This window comes from Mytilus californianus, unplaced genomic scaffold (genome assembly GCF_021869535.1).
Source record: "Mytilus californianus isolate M0D057914Y unplaced genomic scaffold, xbMytCali1.0.p SCAF_2, whole genome shotgun sequence".
NCBI classification, from domain to species: Eukaryota; Metazoa; Mollusca; class Bivalvia; order Mytilida; family Mytilidae; genus Mytilus; species Mytilus californianus.
Window position 1 is genome coordinate 20,241,059 of NW_026262668.1, and position 13,161 is coordinate 20,254,219.

The following is a 13,161-nucleotide window of genomic DNA, read 5'->3' on the forward strand; positions in this document are numbered from 1 at the left end:
TTCGCAACTCTGTTTCATAATAACAAGCTTTTTAAAAGATTGTTATAAATTGATATTATATAAATAAAGGAACTAAATAAGCAGAAAAAAATGAAGGTTCCTTGTGCTTGTTTTCAAGATATAAGCCATTTAAAATTTGGTGGGAAATAATTCTCTCTAGATTTTTCATATATTTAACATTGGCACCATTTTTCTTTCAAAAACTACGAAAAAATAACAAGGATTTTATAAGATTTTCTAATATGGCTTTTGAAACTATATGGCACTACATGGATAAAACCAGAGGATTCCGAAAATCTGGCAAAAATTCAAAAACAAGAGGAGCAAACTTCCTTAAGTTTCTTACTTAAATAATTCCTGATTAACATGATTAATGTTCGTGAAGTTTGAAAACATGATGTAATGTCATGTACCGGTAGATGGCGATAACAAAGCATTCTCAGACTATGTGCAAATGCTACAGGAGAACAAACAGAAATAATAGAATTTCGGGCCTTAAAGAATTGTTGGTTCATTAATTGTAGTTCTTGTGGAACAAGTGATGAACTTGAACTAAACTTAACACTTCTGACTGTTATTAATTTCATTGCTATGTAAATCTTTTCTTGGTTCATGAAATTTAACACAGATTTCTGGTTTTGATTTAATTGGATGTCTTTGATAGGGTAAAGTTCTTTATCATCAGTGCATTTGCTTAAGGCATAATATATAATATCTAATGATATCAAGTAATTCTTATGAACATAAAAGAAGGAAGCTAATAATAGCCATCCTGATAATGCATATGATTGTGTTCCTATCAGCAGATTACTGAGGTCACGTCTGTACTTGTAGTAGTTCCGTTTGTTGTTTGATCTGAGTTGGTTTTGTAACTTTTGTGGTACATCTTGGTGTGCCCTGGACAGATATAATGTAAATATATCTCTGGAATGAACAGTTTTAGAATGATGAATCAAGTTATATAGCAGGCTATGATACTTAAAAAGTAAATTCAATTCTAATGTTTCTAATATTATTCTAAAATTTCCTTTCATTAAATCGACTTCTTTAGTTAGTCCTTTAAAATCCTTCAAAGTCTCTGAATATTTAAAACACTGAATTCCTTGTTTATATGAATTAATCAGGATTGTAATCAATTTGTCTTTGTTTGTAACATTGAATCTTAAATAAAACAAATTATTTTCAGGAATGAAATAATGTAATAATGTCTCATATTCAACACAGTACAATAGTCTCTTTAAACATGCCGTGAAGCATGGTATGATATTGTTTGGTCTCCATACTGATGGGTTTGATTCTTCTGATATCCAAAACATTAAAGTCTTTCGAAAGTAGGAACACAGTAAACCTTTCAAATCCTCATATTTTTCCACAATTTCTTTGAGCAAGATTTTCAATAAAGCATAGCATAAAAACTGGGTATGCGTGAAAGAATATATGAGAAACTTTTCTGCTACCGAAAAGGAAATTCTCCACTGGAGATTTTCATTGCAGGATCCTTTCAAGCCAATTGGGACAAAAAACACACCACATGAGGTTATTTTTGAAATGATATCAACTGGTGGCCAAGTTGTACGTGGGCTGTATATCCATGGTTGGGCTTGAGATGTCCATTGGTCACATTTTAAGCAGTATGCAATATCAAATATATCCTTTTTGTCTGATAAACAGGGCCCATGCATTTTGTGAAGGATTGACATTGGTGAACTTTGAGTTAGATTCATATAATACATTTTGTATAGTTCATTTGAAAGTAGACTTCCCTGAGAGTCATTTTCCACCATTTGCTTGAGATCAGTACGTTGTTCATCAATGTTGTTTAAAAAGACGTAGAAGCGTGAAACATGGTGGAGTATTATCTGTATCCATAATCAGAGGAATTTTATTATCATGGGAAATAACCTCTCTATAATTTCTATCAGATTCATAAACTTTAAATTCAGCAGCAACAATCATTATATCAAAATCACTGCCTCTAAGATTAAGTCCTTCACCTTTACTTCCACTAGTTATACAGGCCTTCGTTCCAATGTCACTTATTACGTAAGCTAATCTCCTGACTTTTACATTCTCCTTAGATCCAATCTTTTGACAGAGGTACTTGTAGTAATTAACTGATAGCCTTTTATCTGTGGACATTTTTAATCTGAAATAGAAAAGTTTACTGACATTTTATTTTTCAGCTAGGAAGTTAAAGATAATTTAACTTACATATATATGATTAACCCAAATGATTAAGTTGTTATTGCCTGTTCTAGGATGGCTTTATTAATGTCTAGTTAATGGACAATTGTCAATTAATCATTAGGAATCACCTCTGCTTTACATATGATAAATTTTAACATTTCTTCGTATCATCTTGAACATTTACATAGATATAAATATAGAGACAAAGTTTAAACAGCAAAACTAATCAGCAATTAATACACGATCTACAAAAATGCTAATTTGTCTGAAACCAAAAATTAACCTTTTATTGTTTGGCTCATATATATGATGAATTTGTAATAACTTGAGTGTTTAATTAACAGACAACATCTGTGAACAAAGGGTGTGGGCGGGAGGCTTAGAAGATTTTGTTTATCATTTCCCCCCCTGAATTAAACATGATTATCAATATGGTCAATCATTTTTATCAGATGAACCATTCAGGCTTTATGTAGCCTTTAGTAGCTTTCTACACACAAAAGTAAAGACATTAAACCAAGAAGAGAAAACTTATATATTTCTCAATGAATTTGAGACTGCCTGCGACGATTATATGTATGAGTTATAACATTAAACCAAGGGGAGATAACTTATATATTTCTCAATGAATTTGAGACTGCCTGCGATAATTATAGGTATGAGTTATAACATTAAACCAAGGGGAGATAACTTATATATGTCTCAATGAATTTGAGACTGCCTGAGATGATTATAGGTATAAGTTATATTTTTATTCTTGAAGACTACAGAAACTAGAAATAATCGGTAACAGTTCCTGTAACTAATAATGTCATCGTTGTATAACAGCCAAAAAAAATATACATGGTCATGTGGCAAAAATTGACTTAAAATGCTAACGAAGTGATTGTTTTATTATTGAAATAAAAATGCCGAAAAACTGCATAGACGGTATAACCATAGATAAAACATTGACATTTCATTACATGACGGCTATATGAACGTGCTCAAAATTAATAATGAACGTGTATAAACAATTAACAAATTTTAAATTCCATAATTCTATAAAAACCAGCTTGTTGTTGAAACAAATCTTGTGAAGATAGAATGTAAAAAGATTATTTGATTGGCTCTTCACGTTGAATAATTGTTTAATGAATGGCAACTTAACATCCAGCAGGTTAATTATGAATAACCAAATAGTACTAATTTATGGAAGTTTATTGTTTCAAATATCATGGAAGACAAATAAATTCTTTAGTTAATTTTTTATGCTTGTAAACAAAACACCAAATGAATAGGAACACAATATTTAGTTAAAAAAGGTTTCTTTAAGCAGGTTTAATTGTACTTTTCATAAGTAGAAAAACAAAATCGATAACAATGTGTTTACCAGACTATCTTCAATAATTTTAGCTGACCTTGTGACTCTTTTTGCAAATTTTATAAAGATGGCATTTAAATAATTCAACACAATCTTGCTGACTTGCTTATCCTTATTTTTATTCTATCACAACTAGGAGCACCAAAGAAATTTTGAACCTTCACAGAAATTATTGGACTTGTTTAAACTGATATATATATTTCAATATCTTTCAGGAAATCATTACAAATAGCCAAACAATTATGAGACAAAGCTTTAGAAGCCCAAGCTTGTTACAGTTTAGGCAATACTCATACATTACTTAGAGACTATGAAAAGGCCACTGAATATCATTAAAGACATTTAGAGATAGCACGCAAGGATAGAGTAGGGAAAGGTCGTGCATGTTGAAGTCTAGGAAATGCACACAAAGCATTGGGTCACCACGAAGAGACATTACCATATGCAAATAAACAGATATCAAGGGAGGTAAGTCTTAAACGTTTAAACCAGCTGCAGTTTCATACACCTGTCTTAAGTCAGGAGCCTGTTGTTCAGTGGTGGTCGTTTGTTGGTGTGGTTTATAAGGGTTTCTCGTTTCTCGTTATTTATATAGATTAGACCGTTGGTTTTCCTGTTTGAATGGTTTTACACTAGTAATTTTGGGGGCCTTCATAGCTTGCTGTTCCGTGTGAGCCAAGGCTCCGTTTTAAAGGCCGTACTTTGACCTTTAATTAAATAGGCATTACCATATGCAAACAAACACTTACAGGTATCAAGAGAAGTAAGACTCAAGTAGAAATTTATCTAATTGTCTATCAAAGTGAGAAAAAAAAACCTGTCAGAAGGTAAAAAGGAGGTATGATTCTTGTCATTATTTGACACTGAGCTTACAGATAAATGTTGAGCAACAAAAAAAAAAACATTCAAATTCAAACTGTGATCATTAACAGCTGTGGACAAATTTACACATAATCATAGACCAGGAAAAAAGTAGAAACCACAAAATAAAATCTACAAAAAAAATAGTTGAATTGTTTTAATTTCAGAAATAGAGAAATCAATAAAATATGCAAAAACAATGTTTTGAGTGATTTTGGTTTTGTTCATTTGTGAACAGCTGCTAATTCACAAATTATTTTTATACATTTGTTAGATTATTGATGAATGATATAAAATACAAAATTATTCAATATGTGTTCTGGTAATCAACATATTATTTTTTATATTTTAATTTAAAATATGAGTTTAGATACAATTAATGTCACATTTATAGTGCAACAAAAATATATTGTCTGCTCTTTGGTCGGGTTGTTGTCTCTTTGACATATTCCCCATTTCCATTCTCAATTTTATTCACAACAAATTTGTGTATCACAGATTTACAAGACATGTGAGTGTTTACTTTACTGAAAGGATTCAGTTTAAAGCTATTTTTCAATTTTTAGAAAAAATACAAAACCAAAATAGACAAAGCAAAATCTACATGAGATGCAAAAGATGGCATAGTATAATCCCTATAAATTGTATTACAAAGATAAGATATTCAAAATCAGAGTCTTTTTTTCAAACTTTTTTTTATAACTAAGATTAAGATTCAGTGCACCCTCTTTGTAAAGGCCTTGACATATTTTCAACGGGGTGTAGAGTACTACCTTTGGTAGAACCCTACAGGTGTCAAATATAAGACGCTTTTAATCCAGAGACAGTTAAGCTGGAATGGGTCGAATTTGGCGCTCAATGTTGTGAGAGCTACATCATAGACGGTGTGACGTCAACGTGGGTCATTTACATAGGTAGGTCAGTAGTCCCATTCATTGACAATGTGGCAGCCAAGTGATACCTTTACTAAAATGAGTGCAAATGATCGACATAATAAGATAAAATCGTTAGTGGATTTAATATTTAATTACAGACATCATGGTAAATCTAAAGAATTCAATATTTCACAAGGAACAACCATGGAACTAAGGAAAACGCGCATGAAGTTCCATGGTGTAATGGGTAGCAATGTCTAGGACTCTGGGTATATGGGTTAGCAACAACCCGGGGCTATGGGTTTTGTAAGGACGTGCGTTAACCAATCAAAATCCTAGAAATATATAAAGTCGGGGATAATACACATTATCTCTATTTGAGAATCTGCGACACTTGAACTACTAATGTCATGCAACAGTCAGTTTTTTTTTTGTGGTGTCAGACATTTCTTTTGTGACGTCAAATTGTTAAAGGAACCTTTGTGACTTCCTGTAAACCAATATTTTTTTAATATTAAAACAAAATAGAAATAAAATCTAAAATTTAGTGATAAAACAACTATTTTATGAAAATGTTAATTACAGGATAGAAACTTTTCCAAATAAAAAAATGAATTACTTTTAAAATGTAATTCCAAGAATGAACAATACAGGATAGAAACTTTTCCAGACTGAAATATGAAATTTCTTCTAAGAAAATGATTTATAGATAGATTTTTGTAAACCTTTTTTATTTACTATGTTTATAGGGTCCTCACCTGGTGCTCAAGAGTTTTTAGATATGGTAGCTGGAATTCAGAGTTCTCGAATGGATGATCAGCGAGCAGATTTACGATTCCCAGGATTAAATTCTCAGGATGTGATTAACCAAATTCTACAACAGAAAGAAGAAAATGTCCCCGATGAAAACTTCTTTGAAATGTTAATGCGATGTCAGGTAAAGTTTAGTCATTAGATAAGATTTCAAAATTAAAGAAGACCCTTTTGGAAATGTAGATGTGATGTCTGGTAAATTTTAGTCAAACATGTTAAAAATTCAAAATAAAATTGAAACCTTTCAGAAATGTTAATGCGATATCAGGTAAATTTGGTAATGTAGATGCAATGTCTGATAAATTTAAGTCATAAATGTAGAATTCAAAATCAAATTAAAACCTTACAGAAATGTTAGTCACAATTTAAAAATTGATGGTTTCCAGAATAAGAAGAATATTTAAATATATGAATATCACAATAAAGTGTCAGTGTTCTATATCTCTGTGAAGAATTTGAAAAAAGTGCTTCAATATCAAAAGAGTTATCAGAGTAACCAATCAGAATAAAGAAATAGAAAACCAAGGATGTAAATACCTTAGTGAATAGAAAATCAAAGTACTGCCATACTGTATACTCTGTCAGAGTCAGTCAATAGGTCAATGCATGAACAAATATATACAAATACTATTTAATAAAAGAAATAATCAATTCAAGCTGTACTACACAATATTAAAAGGTTCTGCAACTGCCAAAACCGATATTATACTTAGTTTAAAAGGAGCAGTTAATATCTTGAGCAAATACTAGAAATTGGAGATTGATTAAAAAAAGTAATGTAATAAAACCATTTTGGTCTCTCTGAAAATGAATTCCTGGGTTTGATAAATGATTGTATCAATCTCATCAAAAGTTAATAGTTGTAAAATGATATATTGCAACATGCAATTAATATCGTCCTGCCTGAAATCATTTTATTATAAAAGATTTATTAAATCAACACTTTAGTTTCCAACTGGTTGTGATATATTGTGCACTACATTTTTCTTGACAGAGAACCAGAATGGAGGATCAGCTAAGCTCAATCCCTGTTTTAAGGCCAGCTCCTACAGTACCAGATGAAGACTTTTTCAGTTTAATACAGAAAGTACAACCCAGTAGATTAGACGAACAAAGGGCCCAAGCATCAAAACAACCTCCTGATCCAGGGAAGAAAAATAATTTGTTATCATCTTTTTTGTTGATTTCATCTTTGAAAATGTATCATTGTATCAAGGGCCTTTGATATACTTCCGGGTTCCGGGTCAAAAGAAAACGAAGGTCGTATCAAGTGCTAGGAACATGTATCATTGTAACTAGGGCCTTCATATACTTCTGGGTTCTCTTAAAGTAAACAAAGGCCATATCAAGTGCTAGGAATATGTATCATTGTATCAAGGGCCTTAATATACTTCTGGGTCCTCTAAAAGTAAACGAAGGCTGTATCAAGTGCTAGGAACAGGTATCATTGTATCAATTGGCCTTAGTATACTTCTGGGTCCTCTAAAAGTAGATGAAGGTCGTATCAAGTGCTAGCATTTAATTAGATCAACACACCTAGACACGTGCAGTATTATAGCTAGCACATGGTCAGGGAACCAGAATGGAGGATCAGCGAAGCTCAATCCCTGTTTTAAGGCCAGCTCCTACAGTACCAGATGAAGACTTTTTCAGTTTAATACAGAAATTACAATCCAGTAGATTAGACGAACAAATGGCTTAAGCATCAAAACAACCTCCCGATCCAGGGAAGAAAAATAATTTGTTATCATCTTTTTTGTTGATTTCATCTTTGAAAATGTATCATTGTATCAAGGGCCTTTGATATACTTCCGGGTTCATTCAAAAGTAAACGAAGGTCGTATCAAGTGCTAGGAACATGTATCATTGTAACTAGGGCCTTCATATACTTCTGGGTCCTCTAAAAGTAAACGAAGGCTGTATCAAGTGCTAGGAACATGTATCATTGTATCATGGGCCTTAGTATACTTCTGGGTCCTCTAAAAGTAGATGAAGGTCGTATCAAGTGCTAGCATTTAATTAGACCAACACACCTAGACACGTGCAGTATTATAGCTAGCACATGGTCTCACAAAAAGTGATTCACTGAAATTTTTTATATTCTGAATTGGATAAGTTATTTAGGTGGTTATTCAAGATTTTTTACTTTATATTACATCTATAACCAAAAAATGATAATAAAGAAAGTACCCTACGAATGATAATGATTCTTCAGTGTTACATAGTCTATGTAATTTAGTTCAATTTTTTAATCTGGCATGACTTGCCTAATTAAATGCTAGCAGTAAGGTTATGAATCTACAACAATGATTGTCACATGGGAGGAAACCTATCAATTCCGTTTTCTGTGTTTTAGATTGTTAGTGCTCTCTGCTTCAAGGTATGTAATATCAAAGTTTTGGATTTTCCTAAGAGTTTGGTATTTTTGGTATTTGACTTTTTTCTGTCTCATTAAGTAATACATAACACTTACATTTGATGCGACTGTCATACAAGTGTGAGGTTTAGCTAGCTATAAAACCAGGTTCAATCCACCATTTTCTACATAAGAAAATGCCTGTACCAAGTCAGGAATATGACAGTTGTTATCCATTCGTTTGATGTGTTTGTTTTTTTGATTTTGCCATTTGATTGGGGACTTTCCTTTTTGAATTTTCCTCGGAGTTCAGTATTTTTGTGATTTTACTTTTTATTTTACACAAGTGCTTCAAGAAAAGGAACAAAAAACATTTTAAAAACTCATGAAGTGTAGTAACTTTTGAAGATAATTTTTGATGTTTTACATTTTATTCTGAATTGTATAAAAAGTGAGGGTATTTAATGGACGTTTGGTTTGTAGAATAGGTTATAACGTTGAGTATCTTTACACAAGGCTCTTGTGATTCGGTAAAAAAGCAGTTTCCTGCTTTGATATTCAATTTATTTGCTGCTTTTGCTTTAAGGATTTAGTTGTGTTTGTTTGGAGATATTATGATTGTTTTGGGTTATCAGATGAGGGATTTTAAACACAAGAGGTCCTATTGCATACCTATCCGTGTCATTAGTGTACCTAATCAGAAATCCATGGTTTTGAATCAGTATCCATGTGTTTGAATGTGTTTTTAATATTCTGAATTCCTTTTTTGAAATATTAGTCTAAATAATTGAGTTTTAAAAGGGTCAAGTCTACCCTCTCATTCGGGATATCCCCCATAAAGCGAGAGAGGTGGCAGATGTGACAATATATTTCTCCACAAATTAAAATTCTCCAAATAAGGATCGAATCCCACAAATATATATGTATGTTATGTGGATTTTTTGTGCAATGAATCTATTTCTATTTTTTATGTTTTAATAAGAAAGTGATTGAAAAATAGTAATACAAGTCAACATGGAGATTTATAGTTGCATTGCTAAATCAAAAGATAAAGAAATGAAAAACATTAGCTTATTTATGAAGGAAACTCCTGTAGAATTCACTGTAAAGAACAAAATCAGAGGGTAAATAATTCACCTGTTGTAACACATTTTGCTTTTATAAATATTTCCATACAAGGGTTGATGTTTATAGGTTTTTAGAATGCTCACCCAGCCAACTGTCTTAAATTTAAGTACATCAGGTAGATAAATCAAGACAGTGGTAGATATTGATAATGGAGCTACTATTTGATTTTTAAGGGGAATTAGGATGAAAAATTTGTCCTGCATCTTTTTTTTTTAAATTTTTTATCCTGACTTTTTTTACATAAATTGTCATCCTGCCTTTTTGTATTGCAAAGTTGCTCATCCTGACTTTTGTTTTTACTCAAAACTCCTGTTCTGCCTTTTTTCAAATTTCATGGAAACACATATACAAAACCAGTTAAAAATAGGGGTTTTAGTTCATACTGTTCAGGATGTTGACAATCATTTTACATTTAGCAATAATGTTTTAATTGTTTCAACAGAGCTGAACTTTGACATTAAGTATTAAATGGAGGAATAAAATCACACGCTAATGACAATACTTCAGTTATGACAGGCACAATAATAAAATAACTGCTGCATGGATTTTTTCTGTATAACATAAAATAATGTAAATGTATGATGAATATGTAAAAAAATAAATGTCTCATCACTCAATAGGTAAAATTTAGGGATCAAATCAAATTACTTAATAAAAAGAAGTGGTGAATTTCAACTCTTATTTATTACATTGTAATAATTATATACTTAAGATCCACTCTATTACTATAGAAATACTTAAATGCCAATTTTGCTGGGTCATCGGCTGCATTGTTGGGTAATATATCCCAGTCTCACCACACTTCACAATCCATGAAAATTCACATTGTGGTGAAAAAAAAGAGAACCTTAGGAATTACAATGTAAGGACTGTTTCATTAAAACACAAGGTACCCAGGGAAAACACTATGGAAATGGGATAAAAACATAGAGGGAGACAATTTAATATTTTCATTTATATTATTACTTTACAAAAACTATTTGCCACCTACCCATGAATGAAATTTCTAAGTGCTTTTCTTTGGTCCCATGTACGATTTTATAGAGCCTTTGGGTCTCTTGATCTTTTTTGATATTATACGCTCTCATCTTTGAATTTTGAAATGTTAGTTTGACTCTGTTCTTTATGTTATGTGTAAACATGTAATGATTGAAGATTAGAAAATAATAATAATTTATTTTTAACAACATTCCAGGAAAGGAGTTATACTTAATCAGACTTTGTGGTCAGTACTTAACTTGAATTAATCATGTAAAACAATCTGTCAGTCAAAAGGTCATCATGTTATGTGCAATATTCACGGTAGAATTTTTTATGAATTGTAAAAATGTATTTCCTGCTGTTCTGTTCTGTGCTTAGTCAATAAGAAAATTAGAAGTTGTGAGTTATTACTTAAAACACTTATTAGAGATACGTTGCATATTCCACTTTCTCTTTGCATTTAGAATGAATGATTATTCTTTGCATTCTGACCAGAACAAGAATTAAAAATATACTATTTTGTGTCCAAGCAACAAAATTCACGTACCCTGCAAATAGTGTAAAAAAATAGAATGAACCCTCTCAGTGGACAAAAAACAAAACCATAAACTCAAGTAAATTAAAGAATTTTTTTACTGAACTTGTATTGTCATTTAGTTGCTGTCTCAGTGAGGAGATAACATTTTAAGTATCTACGCATCAATAGGGTTGGTTATTTTTTTGATACGAAGTCTTTGAATGTAAAATTGACTGTAAAATTCCATAATATTTCAATGTTAAATTAAAAAACAAAGCATCAATTCAGATACTTTAATGGTAACGAGATTTACATCAACACCTTGTAAGTGTTAAATGGGATTTTTATTATGTTATCTTCAATAGAAAACATTTGATTTCTTTCATTGATGTTATTTTAGTTAATCCCTTTTTGATTTTCTTATTTGTCTTACTAAATTTAAACATGCTATACAGGAAATTCTGATAACAAGTCCTTACTAAATCACTGAATAAGGTCCCTACCCATCCAGATCTTCCTATGTGTTTGTTCACACTAAAGACCAAGAACAAATCAAATCATCATTAAAGCTGTATTAATCAACATGAGCTCCCTTGTGTTTACTTTTTTTTTACAAACTGAAAATAGTTTAACTAGAGTTTATACCAAAGAGGACCAAAATGGGACATGTTTAACAGTAACAGGCTACCTATAACTGCCCTTGTCGCAATTTTGATTTGAAAACAGTTTAACAGTATTTAAAGGATTACTTTATTCACAATTTGTTTACATATCCTCTGAAAAGAATGTTATTCCTCATCCCCTTTCTAATGTGGGTAAACCTTTGATGGTTTTGGTGTTCTGTTTACCATGTTTGTTTGCTTACAACCCAGTCATTTTGTCTCTGATGAATAATCGTCTCACTGGCCTTTGAAACAAGTCTTCTTGTTTAGTTATGAGACTAAAATGTGTGCTTCAATTCTTTGCACAGATCCCTCCCAAAAATTAAGTTTGTAACTAGCGTTGGGACACAATGCACTAGCACACATTTTTATGTCACAATATTAAAAATAAGTAATATTTTCCATGATCATAAAAGGCAATAGTGATGAAAAAGATGACTGGTGATAATCTGATTTGTACATCTATCGAAGCCAATACAATTTGGGAGAGGGGACCAGTTTATGAACAACAGGACAACAATTAACTTGGAATTATTAGTTTTTGTATCATGTTGAAAGGAGGGACATACAAAAAATTGAAAATTGTATGTCTGTGTACCCAAATAAATAAGGAAATTCGTCTGTGCACCCAGCTAAGAGTCAGTATAATGTGTCTTGGTAGGATATGTTTTCCTGCTGACAGTTACCCTGTGAACTATAAAAATAAGAAGATGTGGTATGATTGCCAATGAAACAACTGTCCACAAGAGACCAAATGACACGGTAATTAACAACTATAGGCAACGTATGGCCTTCAACAATGAGTAAAACCAAATCCACATAGTCAGCTTTAAAAGGCCCGGAAATCTCAAATGTAAAACAATTCAAACGAGAAAACTAACGGCCTGATTTAGCATGATAAAAATCCGACTCATCTTGCCTGTTTAAGACAAAACAGTGTTCGTGATCATATCACTTTAACTTGTTGTCAACCTTGTGATGAATTTCCTAGTGGCCATTGGACAGTAATCACCAATCAATCCCCCATCAACTCTATTTGAAGATGAAAAGAAGTAATTGAAAATTGACCAAAACCTATGTTTATTTCATTATAACATAAACAAATGACTTTATCGCATCATAAGCGCATGTTTGATGATATAAATAAAGGCAACAGAAGTATACCGCTATTCAATAGTCATAAGTCGATTAAGCGAAAACAAAACCCGGTCACAAACCAAATCTGAGGGAAACACATCAACTATAAGAGGAAAACATAGGAACAACAGAAACAATCTTAATGTAATAGTCACAGCTTTATATGAAATACCATCTGCACGCGTTTTGATTTTCAAATTCAACGGACTAAAAAAAATCTTTATTGCAGATTGGACTTTGGAGATTCGAGGTCTAAATTTAGTGTACAGCAGTTTACCAAT

The 13,161-nt window shown here is 31.6% G+C and overlaps 1 protein-coding gene across 1 annotated transcript; it reads right to left on the minus strand.

Annotated features, from left to right (window-relative positions):
- Positions 1 to 308: 308 nt before the first annotated feature.
- On the minus strand, positions 309 to 2,139 carry LOC127728919 (uncharacterized). Its single transcript, XM_052236499.1, has 2 exons — positions 1,903 to 2,139; positions 309 to 1,787 (listed from the first exon to the last, which is right to left on the minus strand). Exons 1-2 carry the CDS (start codon positions 2,137 to 2,139, stop codon positions 309 to 311), a joined length of 1,716 nt encoding a protein of 571 aa, XP_052092459.1.
- Positions 2,140 to 13,161: the final 11,022 nt, after the last annotated feature.